The sequence below is a fragment of the Malurus melanocephalus genome, unplaced genomic scaffold, assembly GCF_030028575.1.
Source record: "Malurus melanocephalus ecotype Western Australia unplaced genomic scaffold, MMel_1.1 scaffold_241, whole genome shotgun sequence".
NCBI lineage: Eukaryota > Metazoa > Chordata > Aves > Passeriformes > Maluridae > Malurus > Malurus melanocephalus.
Genome location: NW_026623473.1, coordinates 1,049,895 through 1,067,598, shown reverse-complemented (window position 1 = coordinate 1,067,598; position 17,704 = coordinate 1,049,895). Strand labels below are relative to the sequence as shown.

The following is a 17,704-nucleotide window of genomic DNA, read 5'->3' as shown; positions in this document are numbered from 1 at the left end:
CACAAAGAGACCTAGAACCAAAAAGGCTGTCAAGGATGAYGATAACACATATTTAATATGGCTTTAAATTTTTATCAAGGAATACCTTGATAATATATCAGTAATTATCAATTACTGATGTATTATCAATATCAATATAAAAAAAAAATGAAAAGAATACGTAAATAAAATAGGAAAATCACTGTGCCTATGTGAATCCCGAAGTAAAACATCCCACTACACTATAAACTTTACAGAATGAGTTTGCTGTTCATGATCTGTTGTAAAATTTTATAAGATACATAAAAACCTTTGCCAAGACAAATGAGGCTGATAAAACTGATTTTAGTTTAATGTGAGATGTATTTTTGYTTGGAAGTGTACAGAATGAAAAGAGGACATCAAGACATAATAGGTCAGATGTGTTGCTGAAATGCATGGCCAGTTTCATTCAATTTCCTGGTGCTAAGCAGAAGTGAAGGCGGGAGGATCTTTACATGCCAGACTGCAGATTATTTTCAACATACAATTTTAAATAACCTCCAATGCTGAGAAAAGTTGAACAAAAGTTTATTATTACATTTTCCATTAGAAAATGCACTTATATTCAATGTTCATTCAGTGTTCATTTCAATTATGTTTTTTTGGGAAGAGCTGAGGAAATTAATTCATACKTATCAAAATGTCAGTATTTGAGTAGGTAAAAAGATAGTGATTTCAGCTTTGTGATTTTATTGACTTCAGTTCTAGCAATGTTATCTTACCTCGACGTGTATTTGCCCTTGTAAATGTAATTTTTGGCAAATTATACCAACATCATAAAATCATTGAATTTTTAGGATAAGTTTTTTCTAGAAGGTGCAAAAAATTATGAGATTTGACTGTACTTTGGAAGTAAATTGAATTTCATCATGATGGAATTTCCTTTCAGAAAAAAAATAYTGTCTCTGCTGCTTTTAGTACAGTAAGGATTTTTATTTTTCTCCATTTATAGACAGGTATGTGAAGARCCTTGAGATAATTTTGATCCTGTGCACAACCTCCTTGAAATAATTTTTAACATTAGAAGGATGTTACACAGGGACTTTTCCAGATAAAGATCCAAGGGCAGCCTGAGGCTGCTGTTTGGCATTTGGGATGGGGTGGGCTGTGCTGCACATCCAGGGGCCAGCTGAGACCTGACCCCTGTGTATTGAGCTGATGGCCCCACATGCTCTCTGCCTGTATTTAAACAGCAAATATCAGCTTCTCCTCCCCTCATGCCAGCAGCAGCAATTGCTGATGTAGGAACAGCCCTCTGATCCTTGGACTTCTGTTACGGATCAGCCAATAAGAAAGTCGATTGTGGGTTTGGGTTGTAGAAAGTGTTCCTTCCTCTACTTATGCCTGTTCTGCCAGAAATGTGGGATTTAGTACAGCACACACCTCTGTATGCCTCTTTGCTGGTGTAAGAGGCAGATTCCAACATGTGTCTTGTTTCTTCTTCTTCCCATCCTGGGAATTCTTGCACTGCTGGAATTCTCAGAGCACTGCCCAGCARCTCTTGATTTTTCTCTGCATACACTGTGGATGCAGCAGGCCATACTTCGCAAAGATTTTGGTACCTTTTCTGCTGAGATGCAAATGCCATTTCCCCTTAGGATAAGCCTCATAATTGAATTCGTATTTGAACTCAGTATTAAGGTCCACATCGGTTGCCAAAATCATGTGAAATATACAGTGTATGCATTTAGGACAGTATGAACTTTGCTCAGTGAAGTRGTCAGTAAATATTGACTCCAAGTTGGTAGTGGGAATGAGCAAAGCACTGTTTCAGCCTTACCTTGCGCTTCTGTAAACAGAGACAGCAGCTTCAGCCAGAATTCAGCCACTAATTGSTCATGCTTCCATCTGCACAGGAACATTAATCATGTGAAAAGCTGTTTGCTTTCAGCGCTGCTATCTCTGCATCTTTATAAATAATCTCCAAAAATTACTTTTAAAATAACCATCTATAAGGGGCTTTTCATATAAACATTGCAAGACTTTGTATGGACACATTAGGCCATTTTGCTTCTGAACTAAATGGCGTTAGGACAGTCAGATAGTTCAGATATGGTATAAATTCCAATTTTGGCTTGTAGAACTGGATTTCAATTACACTGAAGGAAACTAAAGCTATGCCAGGGGGCATAATGGCCATAAATAACGGAGTCTTTTAAGACTTCCAGACCACAAGAGGCTTACTAAGACATGAGCAATTGACAGATCATACATTAACTCAGTAAAAGCCATGACATTTTTCACTGTGCTCTGGAAATTAATTTCACTGGCTAATATATTTTCCCTTAAAAGACAGTATAAAACTACATGGATCAAAATAAAGATGTAGTCTATTTATGGGGTGAATTTAGTATCTCACTGTTGAAAATAGATTGCATCAAATTTTGTTGAGTATTTGTTCTGCTGGATTGAGGTACCTGATTTAGATTCAGATTCCTTTTTTTCTTCTGATGCCACAAACTCTCGAATATTAAAAAATAGACACATGGGTACAGCAGATTAGAAACTTAGAGTAAACACTAAGACATTACTATTTTTTTCTTCAAATGTGGCATAGAGTTTTGAAGATTTTCAGGAAAATATTTTCCTTGGTGGATTATAGTTTGACCTTACCATCAGAATACTTTTTGACTCCAAGTGAAGTCAAATGGTTTAATATGGTAAATTCAGGGATGGAGAACTGTGGAGAGAACCACCATCATCTGTGGTGATGCTGGGAGTTGGAGGCAGTGGCACCATTTAAGTGTGTGTCTGCCTGTACAACAGCAGAAGTTAAATGTTGTTTCCAAGCCCTCATCATTAAATACACAAACTCTTCCCGGAGGGTTGAAATCTTCACTCCCAATACAATCTTGGAAAATAAATGCTTCACAGAAGGATGGATTTGGATTTGTTTGTAATAGGTTTTATTGCAGCTTCTCTTTTGAAATTAAATCAACATATTAAGTGAAAATTCTTAAATATATATGTTTTTTCAAGGGCTAAGTTTGATTGTGAAGTAGTCCTTCTTTTCAAAAGATGCATGTTTTACACTGAGGATATCTGAAGAAGAGAACTCTGAGGCTGAACAGTCAGTGAAGCTTAAGGGACTCTAATTACTGTACTATTAAAATATATCTTATTTTGCAGTTTGTGAGCTGAAATCACCTTCAATGAGTGATTTTCTCTGGGGCCTAGAAAATTCTGGCTGGCTGAAGCACATCAAAGCCATTATGGATGCTGGCATTTTTATTGCAAAGGTAAAGTGTGTAAAATGAGAGTGGAATGCAAAGTAACCAGATACAAAAATAAGAACCAAATTCTCTGTTCATGGGTAACTGTTGTTWTCTCTTCAAAAAACCATCTTGCAATGCTTTATGTATGAGGAGAGATGATTCTTAAGTGCTGTTGTGTTGACATTTTTCTATAATAGTAAAAAAGGTTTGAGTTCTTTTCTGCAAAGCCTCTACTAGCCTGTCTCTTGTTATGCCAGATATTTGAATGCCCGTATGTTACTCCCTAGCAGTGATTGTTACTGTTTTTTCCCTATTTGCCCTGTCTTCTCCACTCGTTTCTGGCCTTTTTCTTTGTAGAAGATTTCTGGTAGTTGTAATATATAGGTATTAGCTAYTGTTTTATCCCCTCTGAGTTATCAGGTAACCAATTAATTCACCTAATTCAGAGGACCCAACTCCTGTGTATTACCATGGCCAAACTCTCAGGCTGCTTGCACTTCTATATACTTGAGAACTCTTCCAGGAAACAGTTTTGGCTTTAATAAGAAACTATTTCCCCTAATCCCCCCACCCAGAGCAATGTAGACATTTGTCAGTTACCAGCAGTAGTTGTAATTTTATTACCCCCTACCTTGTGCTCTGCCTTTTCCTACTTCAGTTCTTATTTCTGATATTGCTATTACAATTTCTTATAGGCCATTTTATTCACCTGACCTGCTGCACACATCTATACAGATAAAACTTCCTGGGTTTCCCTCCTACTGTTTCTCTTGCACTGCTTCTTCCTTATCAGTAGGCGACTGTAGTTTATTACCTGAATAGCAGATGTAGGATTAATACATGTATTATTAGCCCCAGCCCTACTACCTTTCATTAGCTCATAGAAATGAGGTAATTTACATTAGCTTTGCCAATTTTCCCCAATAATTTTGGAAAYTATTATCCTTTGTCCATATGCTTGCTAGCCTAGTGCCTTCTCATACACGCATTTTGACCCATTCTTATTTGTACTGTTCCCAGTTCTCAGTTCTTGGTCTTCTGCCCACAGGGGTTCTATTTTGGTAGCATTTACTTGTCTCTTGAGATAAATATAGATAATTTATTATTCCTCATTCCCTATTAAGTCCAAACTTAACATAAATGTTTTTTTTTTTCTTGCAGTATCTTTCCTAACCTATTTTATTTTCTATTTCCTAAATTTAATTTTCTTTAGAAATGACAAAGGCCAAAACCCTTAGAATTAAAAAAAACAACCACCAACCCTCAAATTCTAAAAATAATACACCACCAGACTCTGGAGAACTAAGTACAATTTCTTCTTAATGTGTTCATATGAAAAAAGGGATTTTCTCTCCCCATTTATTACATCAAAGATACTGATAAACTCTTGCTTATTAGACATGAAATTTACCAGTACCACAGGCTTCCCCACAAACCTTTACAGCATGTCACCAGTGCAATGCACTGTGCTGTAGTGATGTCCAGGCTAGTGCTGGCATTGGAAACAGACATTGCCCTTACTGACAATACCATCAAGATGAGAAATTAAGAGCCATATTGCACGTATGGCAGTTCTTTAAGTGGCATGTAAGTTAGCATATCTGAATCTGCTCTGACAGATTGATGTATTTTAACTGAAATGAATTCCACATCATCCTGTAGTGGAGCATAAACAGGTCATTCTCAACCACCATACTGCATGGGCTGGGGTGAATTAAGTCTTTTCAAATGAGAGGAATAACACTGATTTTCAAACGAAATTAATAACATTCTATTTAAGAACTCTGTGGTAGAATAAAAAATGAATGACCTTTCCCAGTTCCCAAATTAATGCTCTCTATGGCGCTGTCTCACTGTTCCTCTCATACCATTGTCTTCCTCCCTGCTTGTGAAATTTCTGACTTTTTCTGTATCCTTAGGCTGTGGCTGAGGAAGGTGTGAGTGTGCTTGTTCACTGCTCTGATGGCTGGGATAGGACAGCCCAGGTTTGCTCTGTAGCAAGCCTTCTATTGGATCCATATTACAGAACTATGAAGGGATTCATGGTAAGCAGGTTCTTTCACAGAGTAAATGAAGTAGTATGGCATCACTTTAGATGACTATCTTTGGTTTCAATAGGAAATAAACTGTCCTTAAATATACCCTTGTTTCGGTTTGGGGTTGTTTTTTGKTTTTTTGTTTTTTTCTGAAGTTGAAAGGAAGGCTTCTACATGTTCGTGTTAAAGTCTTCYAATTCGAATGAAATGTTATTCAAGGTGGGGATCAGTTGGGAACCCACATTTGGGTTTTTTTCCCTAACCTTTGCCAATAAACTTTCTTACAGCCAAAAGAGCTTTTGTGCAAGCAAGAATTTGTATTCATTTGCCGTGAACATTATAATTTTGAGTGTCAGAAGTGTGTCATTTCTAGACATTAGATTGCAGTTAGCAGCCATATTGGAAAATCTGTTCCTTTCCCAAGTCAATCAGCAGCAGTAAAGCATCTAGAAGTGGTTATCAAGTTACCAGTCACATGTTAAAAAGATGCCTGAGACATTTATAAGTTCTATTTTAGAAAGCAATGAAACAAGATACTTGAAATTGTGCTGAAATACTGGCATCCTCTCTGCATCCATGAACAGTGCTGTTTCCCTGAGCAGGCAGCAGTGCTCATCACTCTGCTAGCCTCATTTTTTTGCTAATTCTGAAAATTATTTASGATTATAATACTGCTTGCTTACATCATTCTTGCTTGCCACTTTTCTGCTTATTCTAAGAATTAACTGGGATTCCAACACTGCTTGTTTACACCATTCTTCTGCCTACTTCAACATGTCAGCTTTACTCCACAATACTGAATGCAATATTCTCATTTTAGGTGTTAATTGAAAAAGACTGGGTTTCCTTTGGTCACAAATTTAACCACAGGTAGGGTGGTGCAAAGGTTTTCCTCTCTATATATGTATATGTTTATGTAGTCATTTATGTTTGGTCACTAAAAAGTTTATGCTGCCATTCTGGTTTGACTTCTTTGCTGCCTTACAAAACACAGCAACCAAATGCCCCAGGAAACTGCCATACCTCTCCACCTATAGAATTTAGATGCCTGGAAAAGTCAGAGTGAAGTATATATGCACTCCAAAATCACTATGGGGGATTCTTCATGCTGGTCTTGCAGCATGAGCATTGAGACATCCAAGTGAGAAGTATGTATTTGGCTTGCAAAATCCCTTTGACTTCAGCAGACCTTCCTGTAGTGCAAGGCTCCCCACATAAGTCCCTGTTCATCGAAGGGACTTCTACATCTTTCAAGACAGTACTTAACCTTCAGCATGCCTATGAATTATCTATTACATAAAATACTCTTCCTATTACACTCTGTTCTAACAAAACCAGCAAGATTTGCTCAGAAATGTCAGGCAAAGTGGAAAGACATTTGGACGAGTGATTTTGCACATCGATCCAGTAAATGCTATAATGTAGTGAYGATGTTTTGAAGAGTTAGATATTTAAACATGGATACATTCTCATATTTTCTTTCTTTCTTGACTTTACTTTTACTTTCTGTGAAAACTGAAAATGCAATTTTTGTATTGGGGTTTAATTACATTATATTGCTTGATTTGAATATAAATTTGTAATAATTAAAAAACACRTCAAAACTTTCAGGAAATCTGTGCAGCTCCATACCACCTGTGAAATTCCAGCAGGAATTACTACRTTTAATATGATATTGTCAATTGTTTATGCTTATCAGTGGTAAAGGTTATGAAATGCAATAACCAGTGATACCTTCRGTTTGCTGCGCAATATTGTTATATTTTCTTTGACAATAATATCAGAATTAGARGTTTCAATTTTAGATGTTTATGAAATTCTACTCTGTTAGCATGTGTACATAAAAATGCACATACATTTCCCTCCCAAGCAGAATAATTGATTGAAAATGCTTTTTCCCATCATGTAAACTTGAAAGCATATTTTAATTCTATGTGCTTTATATTTTCAGGCTCCTTTTCTTCTTTGCAAGTGGTTCCAATAGGCATTTTTATATACAAAAAGATTCATGTCCACTCGACAGTCACAGTAGCATAAAMATTTCCCACTTTCTAGGAATTTCACCAAGAGAGGGCAGCTTTAACCTGTTTTCTGCTCTCCTACAATGTAGCTCTCCTACACAGTTTTCTGGTTTAGGGAATGATCTACTACTAAGAGACTGTCTTAAGACAAACTTTTGTCATTAAGTCACTGCAGTCATTATTTTGGTACCTTATATTACTGTGGTACAATTTATATTGATAGCAGTAAAACACTATGTATGTAGCAGCCAGCTTTTTGTAGTGGTAATGTAAGAAGAAACCTGTAAAAAGGATTTTTTTTTTGTTTGTAATTCATTCTACTACATGATTCTTGCACCATTTTTGTAACTAAAAATATAGTAGGAGTTGAGATTTTARAAATGAATGCTGATGATGTAGCTTGCACACAAAAAGTGAGGGATTTGTTTCTCTCAGTGTTCATTCAGCTTTCCTACAGGAATTCAGGTTATAATTGAATGTATTTTGTCTTGTTTCAGGTATGGCAATTTAGATGGAGATCCAAAGGAGATATCACCTGTTATTGACCAGTTCATTGAATGTGTTTGGCAGTTAATGGAACAGTTTCCTTGTGCCTTTGAATTCAATGAGAGATTCCTCATCCACATACAGCATCATATCTATTCTTGCCAGTTTGGGAATTTCCTGTGTAACAACCAGAAGGAGAGACGAGAGCTAAAGTATGAAAATGTTTCCTTTGGTAGCATATTTGTGCCTGGGGTCTGTGGTTGCTGGTGTATTGGGGAGTCATTCTCGAGTTTGCATGTCTGTCTTTCATAAGGTGCAGGGTGCCTCTTGTCTTCTGGCAACACAGATTAATATCAAAAAAGGTTGATCCTCTGCCGTGTAGCTCTGCTGGGAGCATAATCCATGGTGTGCGTGATAGGGATTAGTGAAAATGGACAAGAGCATTATGCCCTCAGCCATGTGGGCCTACCTTTACTGCAGCACTGACAAAACACAAGGCAAGCTGGCCCTGTAACTCTAGTATAAAATGATTACTAACKCTAGGAAAGTTCTCATTTTAAGAGTTATTGTTCTTCTGTACTTTAACATGTCCTTGGATCCCATGTCAGGACATTTTAGTCCCACTCTGTCAGGTACTTCCTTACAAAGAGCCTTTTTGTCTGGTAGGACTGAGTCAGTGCACTGTCCTGCTGTCGCGCCCAAAGCAATTAAGAAATTAATCTACCTGCCCTGAGACCTGAACAAAGACACATCATCATTCCTGAGAGTGCTCATGTTCCTATCAGCTTCCTGGGGCCCTGGGTCCTTGACACATGATGATATCCTTGCTTTGCTCAAGCATCCTGATTACGTCAGCAGCAGCAGCAGCAAGAGAGGAAGGTGCTGGCTGCTGCTGGCTGCTGCCATTTGGTCCCGTTCATTGCTCAAATGCAGAGCAGCCACAGTGCCACAACCCATTTGAAATCAAAACCTTCACAGATCACCAAAACCTAACCATGTAAGAAATTGCAGCTCAGTGGGATAGGAGTGCTTTTAAATGTGGGGATCCCTTTGGTGCAGGGATCGGTCCGAAAGCTCACTTTATGGAAGTGATCCTCTCCACCTCACAAAGGAACCAGTCTCTCCGCCTATGCTCCGGCTGCTTTTCCTTTATGGAAATGGAGCAGATTTTAATTTTAGTGACCAACAAGYGTCTCTTTTTCTCTATGCTTGCATCTTAAGTCTAATTCTGTTAAGGAAGCTGATCGTAAACAGGAGTACAGAGGACTAGAATGATGCATTTAAGCTGTAGCTATCCCTGAACTGTAATAGATGCTTTAATATATTTTTATTTAATGCATTGTTTTTCAGAATCAAAGAACGAACATATTCATTGTGGGCTCACTTGTGGAAAAATCGTGCTGATTACCTGAATCCTTTATACAAGCCAGACCACAGTCAAACCCAAGGGACCCTGCACCCACAGATAGCTCCMTGCAACTTCTTGTACAAGTAGGTATCACTTGCTGCTGGGAATTGTAAGATGTGTTATTACAGAACTGGATGCCATTGTATAGAAGTATTCCTCATTCTATAAGGTAGTTTATAGTAAATTCAGTCTCAGATGCAGTGTGTTTGTTTCTTATGGGCCCATATTCAGACACCACCTCTGCACCATTCCACAACAGAGTATTAGTCTGAAAAGAAGCTTAAGATTAAAGCTATTATGATAGTTGTGTGTCCTAATTTCATGGTTACTCACTTCTTCCACTGAGAATTGCCTCTTTCAGATCTGTTCTCGTCTGTTGTTTCTAAATTTATAGCTGCTTTAACTTCTTCCACTCCAAGATTTTGTGGTGTCAATTAGGATCGGTGTCAAAAATAAAAAGGATCTTCCAAGAAATGGTTTGGCATGGTTTCATCGCTAAAACAAGTGTTTAGTAAAACAAAAAGCTGACTTTTCCTATGTTGTTATACCTCGAAATTAAATTTTACTTGATATATTTTCAAAATGTATCAAAATATCATAGTTTTAGAAATGTCACTATTGACATTCTGACTTAATTAATTGTACCATTTGTCTTTACAAACCTCAGGAGAAGTTGAATAGAAATTAATGAATACTGTGATTTAAGTAAAACTGCTCAGTTTGTTCTCCAGCTGCAAGTAATAGTTAAAAAGTCAATAAAAATCCTAAATGACAGAAATTGAATTCTTTCATGTCTACTGTACCAGGTCACATCCACTTTAAAACAACTTATAAATAGTCATTAATCGTATTCTTTGGGATAGTGGGGTTTATAAAGGAAGTACTGATACAGCAGATCCTCCAATGGATAAGTAATCCTGTTGATTTTAATCGAATTACTTGGGTGCGTAAAGATTTCCAAGCAAGTGCTATCAGATGCTAAACTTAAGGGGGAATGTGATTTAAATAGTATACTATTGGGATAGGAATAATAAGCCACCAAGCACGTGCTCCAAAAATATCTGTCAGCTCCTTGGCCAGACAGCTGCAGCTGACAGCAGGGCTTGGCTGCTTAACCTGTCTGGTGAACTGATCACAGACTCAGGGCCTGCCTGGGGCCATATCGCCAGGAGAAGGCAAGAGGAGCACTGCAATAGTATAGAATTTCAAAGTTGACTTCATGGGAAGTTGAACAACAATTGGAATAGGAATACGAAAACTGTCTTTATCCTTGGCTATTTTATAGGTACCATTGCTCTAAAGGCCATAGTGTAGAACAAGAAAATAATACCAAAACACCCTGCAAAATTTTCAATTCAGTGAACCTTTCTCAGTCATGTGATCTAAGCTAAATTCACCTTTCTTTCTGTTGTGTAGCAGAATTAGTTTGAGCAGCCTATGTCCCCAAAGTTGCACCTTCAGGACAGAAAAATGCAAATGAACAATGAATCTTGTTAAATGGTGTATGAACTGAAGTGCCTCAGGGAAAAAAACAGAAAAAAAAAGAGTGTGCATTTAAGCCTTGTGAGGCTACTTCACCAAATGGGAAAATTCCTGACCTTCCCATCAATTCCAGGTTCTGGAGTGGAATGTACAACCGCTTTGAAAAGGGACTGCATCCTCGACAGTCAGTCACTGATTATCTGATGGCAGTGAAGGAAGAAACTCAGCAGCTGGAAGAAGAGCTGGTAATCTTACAAGAGGTAATAAACAGCTGAGCTTGATACCCCAGACTTGGTAACTGATGACAGATGAAACCCAACTCCGTAAGCTGCAGAGTCCCCYATACACTACATCCTTTTCTGGAATGAGGATGTTCAGCCATTATCTTTGTTCTCAGACAAATTACCGTGAATATTTTGCATTTAAGACACAAAAGTGGACTTTTTTTCTTTAAGGATAAAATTTTACCTGTGTTGGTGCACAAGTACTACTGAAAGTAAGTTTAATCCTTCTGTAACTCAGAAGGAATTGTAGCTCGGAAGAGTGCTGTAATTCAGCACTACTTTGTGGTAAATTGTGCACTTCTCATACACCATAAATACAAATAGGCACTTTTAAAGGGTGGGTTGGGCCCTGGAAGTTTATTAAAAAAAAAAAAAAAAAAAAAAAGCAAGAAAAAAAAAAGCAAAGATATAGAAGAGTATTTTTGGACCCTAAATGTGTCCACATGACATATACTGTTTCCTTTATTTCAGAGACTGGCGAATCTTCAGAAATCACAATCAGGTGATAGTAAAATGAAGAGTAAGCAACAAGACCGAAGCAAACAGTTTGGACTGTATACTTCCAACAACAGCTTAGCTAACACTCCCCAGGAGTATAGCAATGATCTGAAATCATTCCCATCTCGGAGCCCTTCACAAGGGGATGAAGATTCTGCCCTGATTTTGACACAGGACAACCTGAAAAGCTCTGATCCTGACCTCTCAGCCAACAGTGATCAGGAGTCTGGTGTGGAGGACTTAAGCTGTAGGTCCCCAAGTGGGGGTGGCTGCGTGCCTAGTGAAGACAGTGGCAAGGACTCTGATGAGGCTGTATTTCTGGCAGGCTGAAACACCTTCATGGCAGCAAGAATCCAGATGAAGTTGAGTCTTACAGAGTCTGGAATGACATCTTTTCATGAGATGAACAGAAGGGGTCTGTGGCCTAAAGAAATAATCCAAAGAAAGGGAACTGTGCAATTGTGTAAGTAAAGATCTAAGCAGAACAAGCTATGGTTAATTTTAAGACATAACGCTAAAGAAAAGTAATATCTGCTGTTATATTTCATTAAGCCAATGTGGTGTTTATCAATGCTGTACATAATTACTCCTTACTTTGTACATTTCCATAACTATTTATTGGACAAGATAATAGTTCTTTCCCTAAGATGTGRAACTCCCAAGTACTCCCTTATACAAGGCTGAAGATGCATTAGTGTTAGCCTTACTGGTGAAGCAGTCAACACTTATTTTTATAGAGCTCATTTGCTTTCAGGTATATGTATATTTTTCACTTTTTTCTTCACAAGAGGTTTGAACAATTATTTGGCMTAACCTCCTACTAAAATCTTCTACAGCAAAGTAAAACTAACAAATGGACCTGCTGACTCAGGGAACAAATGAAGCTTTGATTCTGAAAAAAWATCCTTTAGTAAGCAGTTGCTGCTGCTGCATCTGAATGCATCCCATTTGTACTCAATTCTGAATCAGTGTTGAAAGTTCAGTAGTTTTTGTGACCAAAACTTCAAGGAACATAACAGTAACCTTTGTGCTAAAACACCCCTTTGTAACAAAAGGTACACGTGGCAGTTTACTCTTGCCTCTTTATATTTTATCAAGCTTGTTTATATCTTACCCTTGTTCCAAACCACCTATGTAAGATATAAAGGTAAAATTTTAAAGGTGATAAAATCCCAAATTCTTCAGCCTATTTTGATTCCTACTTGAAAAGGTTTTGAGTGAGAGTAAGGTACATATACAATGGAGAGAATAGAGAATATAAAATCACTTASGAAAACATCACTTCAGAAGATACCTGAATTTGTAAGTTAAGTACTTTGTAAGTAAACTACTTTGCCCATAAAGGAACTATTATAAAGGATATTTCTTCCAAATTTTGATTTCAAAATAAACTAACCATAACCAACTGGTGGTTTTTATCCTCACACAAAATTTCCTTTTTAGTATTTGCCAACCTGAATAGAGCATGGCAGTACTAATTTAAGAACTCAATCACCATTTACCAGAACGTTTAATCTCATTTAAGAATTTTCACGTTTTCAAGAATAGGAGTAATAGTTTTCATAATCAGCAGTCCAGAAGTAAATAACTGAAAAATGTTTATAATTTGGAATGTCTTGAAACTCATTGAAAAGGTGGTTATATTAGGYTGCAACTCTTACAAGTTTTTTGAGGGTTTTCTTTTGTTCTTTTTTTTTTTTTCATTTTAGTTAAAGCCAGCAGTTAAAAATGTAATTCATATGGCTGCTTTTACCTGCTTGAGGACAATGCAGAATTGAACTCTTGTACAGCAAATGGGTAGTAATGTAAGTTTACTTTGATTGCATTCCACACTACTTCTTTAAATACAGACTTACAGGCAGAACTATTATATCAATATACCTCAATTTAGAATCATTAGATTTTATTACTCAGTCTKCTTTTCTGTAATGGCTTTTCATTCTGTTGTGTGAAAATGTTATTAAAAGTGAATAGGTAAACTTCAGTATTATGACTATTCTCCAACGGGAGCCGCTGTCTTTGAACAAATAATTTTTACCAGCAAKGTTTATCTTAGTGTCATATTGGAAAGGCCATATCCTCAATTTGATAAACCACTATGGCTCAATCAAATAAATACAACTATAAATTATATTCTGTTGAGAATCTAGCCTTCTGTTTTTTAATCTTTATGAATTTTAAATAAATGAAAGCCCTGATTTTAACTGCACTTCTAAAAATGTTTCATATTTTGAACATAGCCTGTAAATTTTATGGTATTAAAGGAAACTATGAATGGTTTTCTCAAATTAAAGAAGCATGCTGCAAAGTCAGCAGAGAAAAAAACCCACAAATATTCTGCCTAAAAATCAGTTTGAAAATGGATAATKTTATTGTACATCTTTAAAATGTAAAATTATGTATGATGGTATTGTATCCTACTAGACATGTCTAGAAATAAATGCAGAGAACAAGATACGCAAATTCAAAGAGCTGTCTTTGTGTTGCTTATGCAACTCCTTGTAACTAGCTTTACAACTAAAATATTAACATATTAACATTTTCTTTATTAAACCTTCATTTAGCAGCCCTCTGTGATGTGTCTTTTAGTCCCTGGAATTTTGCATTAACTACTACTGCTTTCATTGTACYGCATGTATTTGTGGCATTATCAGGCTAATGACAAATACCTTCAAATAAACACTTAGGTGGTATTTAATGTTGTTTCATACCAGAGAATGAAACAAAAATTTGCTTTCCTGATTTTTGTGATAGAGTTCTTCGTTTACTCAAGAGTCACTGTCACTGAGATCAAGGGATTCTTATATTTTCCCTACTCAGATACTTGAATCCAGCAGTTTCAGTTGTGGAGGAGTCTACAACTGATAACTAAGAAAATGGAGACTCTTGTCTCTTGTATCAATTATATGGGAGCATGTTATACCCTTGTATTTCTTTAGGATATGTGAAAAAAAAGGATGAAAAGACTTCACTATTAACTATGTTGGTTTCTTGTAGCCTTGCTGCAAATCTTTGCAAATTTGGCCCACTGCAATAAGCCCACTGTAATTTGAAATAGGACACAGATGAATGTAACTGAACTGCTAGAAAGGCCTCACTAGGTTCAGGCTGCTCTTAAGTATGAAAATGTGCCTCTGTGGACACAGAAGGCAATGGGATCAAACAGCTGAAGCTTTCTTTACAGAACATCACCATCTGAAGCACAGAAGGAAAACTTTGCCAGCTGCTTTCATTGGTAACTCTATACAAGAGACAAATGTGGTAAACTGGTAACGGATTGTAAAAAGCAGAGAAATAAAATTAAGTAGGTGGAGGGCACAACAACATGATATCACTTAGAATAAAAAGGGGGAAAAAAGTAAAAGGGGGAAGGCAGGGAAGGAAAGCTCTTTGTAAAATCAGCAAGTAGGCCAGGGAATCATGTTCTTTGAAGAGAGAGAAAAGCCAGGGCATGGGTTCACAGCATGAAAGATGTTTAATGATACAAACCAATAACAATTAAACCCCRGCAACAATGTGAGGATAGCCTTTGCAAAGAAGATAAGATTGTCATCACTGTTGACAAGCTAACTTGATGCTTTTATGTGGACACTGCCCTGACCTGCATGCAAGGGTTTTCAAGTAGATCACAAACATAGCCAAAGCCAGGAACTGCTTCTGGCTGCAGGCTGAAGGCTGAATGCAGCTTTTAGGTTGGCTGGTCAACCTTACGCTCTGCTCTCTTCTTAGTAGTGCAGAGATAGAGAAACACCACAGTGACTGAAAAATCCTCCAAGGACAGGTAAGTTGCTGACAATTCATTTGGGAAGGGAGGAACATATGCTTGGGTGAGTTTGAAGTAGGTCAACTTATGACAGTACAGAGACACGTGAAAAATATACCAAAGATCTAGAGCCAAGTGTACTGAAAACCCTGAATTCAGAGAGGCCAGAAATATTGCCAGAGTGCAGTGATAAGAAGATAAAATAAGCATTCAAATTTACTTATATTATTTAAATTGCCAGTAAAGCACCTGAAACCAGCAAATCAAATCAAGTTAAATCTTCAAATAAAACATACTACTCTTTTAAAATAAATCATTCTCTAAACACACTAAGGGAACCTTAGAGGTCCACCAGAATCACAACTGAATTCAGGCAAGGACTAAATCTGTTGCTAAGGTTTTTCAGATTAATTTRTTCCATATCTGAAGACTAAAGAACATAGCTCTTTATGTTAAAGTATTCCCTTATTATTGTTATATAGGTTTTCTTTATAGCTTCTTAYTGCATAGAAGTGTGATGACTAAAGTTATCTGACCAAAACAAGGCATTTACAAAAGCCAGAGATGCAATACAGGTTTTTAAGCCCATTTTAGTGAAGGCAGCTCCAAGAATTACTGCTGTTGAAATGGTTAAATAGGAAAAGCTCAAACTACTGCATAGAGATAGAAAGTTAGTCCTTGAGTATCGTACTGTTCCACTTCCTACACAATCCTRTATCTACTCAAAAACTCCTGCAATGCCCAACTATATCTGTTAGATATAGTTACAAGTTATATTAAAATCCTAAAGCCTTTATTTTAACACATTACAGTATTTTCTGTTCCGAATAATTAACTGTGATAGCTGACTTGGTTGCCAGAATTTTAACTGAGTTCTACCTAAATGTCTCTTAAACCTTTATTTTATAAAAAATTATATTAATTTATAAATTATTCTAGTTTTTGAAGGGAGTAGTTAGAACTTGGACATGTATAAAACTGTAAGATTTGTAACTTCTGTATTTGGTCCAGGYCTTAAGTGGCAAAACTGTAGGAGTATGGAAAGAGCAAACAACAGAATTATTTTATACTGCTTAGAACTGACTTTATCAGTCTCTCGTTTGCAGTGGTGGCTGGCATAGTGCTTCCTCAGCAAATTCACTCATGACCCAAGCTGGGAGCAGCAGCCAATACCCCAGAGGGCTGTGTCCTTCAGAGGGACCTCAACAGGCTGGAGGGATGGGCAGACTGGAACYTTCTGAAATTCAACGAAGGCAAGTGCAGGGTCGTGGATGTGGGAAAGAAAAGTTCTGGGTTCCTTAGTACAAGGAAGACATGGAGCTCCTGGAGAGGGTCCAGCAGAGCGCAAGGTGAGGGGAATGGAACACCTCACTTATGAGAAAAGGCTGAGGGAGCTGGGCCTGTGTAGCCTGGTGAAGACTGAGAGGGACCCCATCAATGTCTGTAAGTTTTTGAAGGAAGGGTTTGAAGAGGATGGAGCCRGGGTTTTCTTGGTGGTGCTGAACAATAGTACAAGAGGCAAAGGGCAGAAACTGATGCACAGGAAGTACCACCGAGTATGAGMAGGAACTTTACTGTGTGGCTGATCATACACTGGAACTGACTGTCCAGAGAGGCAGTGGAGTCTCCCTCACTGGAGATATTCAGGAACTGTCTGGACACARTCTTGTGCCATGTGCTCTGGAATGACCCTGCTTGAGCAGGGAGGTTAGACSAAACGACCCAGTGTGGACCCTTCCAACCTCACCCATTCTGTGATTTAGCAGTAAAAACRGATACTAAAATCAGGCAAATGCCAGACTCAAGTAGCAGTTATGATACAGAACATACACTCCCCCACAAATTACTGCAACATCAGAGACGAGCCATCTCCTTACTCTAGTATTTCTTGTTCACAGAATTGACTTTCCYATTGGAAGAACACCTGAGCATGACATTGTGCATGGCTCCCAAGAAACAAGCCTGTTATTCCAGATTGCTTAAAGTTCACTTGACATATTTCAGAAAYCTTTAGAATATGCATCTAACAGCAGCTGCCATTCTCTTTCACTTTATGGGGAACTGCTTAAAGCTGGATTTACATCTGCATTCCATATTTTGGCAAAATAAGATAARGAATGTGTTTAACAGTGAGCTACTAGCATGCTAGAAGCAACTAAGCAAAGTGTTATCAGTATTCTACCTAATTTTGTGGTGAAAGTAGACCAGGGAAGGCACAACCAGTGTAGGACTAAAAGAAAAGAAAAAGAAAACAAAAAAAAACCTCAAAAACCACCCCCAAATATCCACCCAAACCAGCAGCAGGTTGGCCCTTAAAGACTAGAAACAGGCTGACCATTCTTGGATGTGACAGGATTCCTGCAGCTAATCCAATACACATCATCATTGAATACAGACTTCTGTGCTTCTTTTCTAGAGTATGGGTTTGTGACTGCAGAAGGGGCTAAAAATAAGGGAAAAAAAAATCCAAATAATAGGAACAATGATATC

The 17,704-nt window shown here is 37.5% G+C and overlaps 1 protein-coding gene across 2 annotated transcripts in view; it reads left to right on the top strand.

Moving 5' to 3' along the window:
• The window catches only part of MTMR7 (myotubularin related protein 7), a 44,103-nt gene extending 30,178 nt beyond the window's left edge, over positions 1 to 13,925 (top strand). The window contains exons 8-14 of one of the 2 annotated variants that reach the window (XM_057375166.1): positions 3,151 to 3,260; positions 5,156 to 5,281; positions 6,093 to 6,142; positions 7,791 to 7,991; positions 9,130 to 9,270; positions 10,803 to 10,929; positions 11,425 to 13,925. In XM_057375166.1, the coding sequence (XP_057231149.1) occupies positions 3,151 to 3,260; positions 5,156 to 5,281; positions 6,093 to 6,142; positions 7,791 to 7,991; positions 9,130 to 9,270; positions 10,803 to 10,929; positions 11,425 to 11,781 (1,112 nt within the window). In that variant the 3' untranslated portion in view covers positions 11,782 to 13,925. The remainder of the gene's footprint in view (positions 1 to 3,150; positions 3,261 to 5,155; positions 5,282 to 6,092; positions 6,143 to 7,790; positions 7,992 to 9,129; positions 9,271 to 10,802; positions 10,930 to 11,424) is intronic. The other variant, XM_057375167.1, reaches the window with a different exon arrangement.
• The last annotated feature ends 3,779 nt before the right edge of the window (positions 13,926 to 17,704 follow it).